The sequence below is a fragment of the Adiantum capillus-veneris genome, chromosome 16 (assembly GCF_014529385.1).
Source record: "Adiantum capillus-veneris isolate H3 chromosome 16, ASM1452938v2, whole genome shotgun sequence".
In the NCBI taxonomy this organism is placed as follows: domain Eukaryota; kingdom Viridiplantae; phylum Streptophyta; class Polypodiopsida; order Polypodiales; family Pteridaceae; genus Adiantum; species Adiantum capillus-veneris.
The window spans coordinates 10,142,636-10,144,045 of NC_140946.1; the positions used below are offsets into that span (position 1 = coordinate 10,142,636).

General features: G+C 35.6%; 1 protein-coding gene across 1 annotated transcript; it reads left to right on the plus strand.

The window, feature by feature from the left end:
* The first annotated feature begins 738 nt into the window (after window positions 1-738).
* LOC147438548 (uncharacterized) lies at window positions 739-1,410 on the plus strand. The gene has a single exon (XM_086484159.1). The coding sequence runs from the start codon at window positions 739-741 to the stop codon at window positions 1,408-1,410; it is 672 nt and encodes a 223-aa protein (XP_086340285.1).

The window sequence follows — 1,410 nt, forward strand, 5'->3', positions numbered from 1 at the left end:
ACATCATTCTTAAAGTTAATTGAATGCTTAATTAATACGCACCTTATTAGTCCACTAGAGTTTTTGCTCTCTTAGTGGTTTGTGGACGCCTTCTCTCTAAGAGAAGTGGCAGCACTTCGTGAGCGCTATAGAGGCAATCTCTATGTCTAAAGTGTGAGCATGGATGCTCTATTTATTTTTATTTCCCCAAAAATCATACCCGCGTTTTTGGTACCCTTGTGGTACCCAACAGCTTGACCACTTTGTCATTATCATCAAAAGATAAGGCCACACTGCCCCCCCTCATTATGATTAGTCAAGACTATCCTCTCCTTTTCATGTGACAGTGTGTCCCACTTTGTCCCCTCCTATGTGAGTCCATGTGCCTTCATTTGTCATCCCTGTGTATTCTTTTGTCTTTATAATTATTTTATTTATTTCCTTAATAATAATTTACTTTACATTTTTAAGTTAAACTTTACAGTCTTATATTAACTTTAGAGTAGTAAAAGAAAATTCTACAATCAGTAACTAAGTCTTACAATAAGTTAATTAGTGATTCATATAGCTAAACATGTCAGAATTTTGTAGCGTAAATTTTAAATTCTAGGTTTTCTCAACTACGATTCATAATTTGAACTTGAATATCTTAAATAATGAGTGATGGTTAAAAAAATTCAAATGCGTAATAGAACTTGTGTGAAATTTGAAAGTAGAGACCTTACAGTAGATCATGGATGTAGCCAAGGAGATATAAACATGCAAAATGGTATGACACAGGATGATATAGAGTATTGTGATTTGGAAGTTGTTTCATGCTTCAAAGAGGTTCACAAATCTCCAAATGAAGATAATAATTTTTGTGATAACAATGCTCTTCGATGTCATACATATGCTTGTGAATTGGTGGATGAGATGTATTTCAAAGTCCTAGGATCTTGTTTGGAGGGGATGCAAGTTGATATGCAACCACCCACTCCTACCAATGAGTGGAAGGGTTACAATGATGAAATGGAAAAAGAATTGGCTTCTATCTTTGTGAAGCATGCTGATTTTTGTGAGATTGAAGTACAAAGGTACTTGAAAGAAGATTTGATGGTAGAGAAAAAGTGTGAAGAAAATATGGCCTATATGCATACTACATGTGATGAGGATCCATTGCATCATGGGATATGCTCTCAAGAGGGTCCCGTTGAAGAGGATCTTATGTATCTTTTGGATGAATCTCTGGATGGTTTCCATTCCACATACAACAAGGGATTTGAAAGATATCAATCATGTCATGAATTGGGACAACAAGAACATGAGGACATGGAGCTTATGGCTCTTTCAGATAATGCTTTGGAGGAATTTCAAGCTCCTTATGATAGGGGTTTCGAAAAGTACAATGAGATATGTGACCTACAACAAGAAGAAGGTTTTATGAGGTAG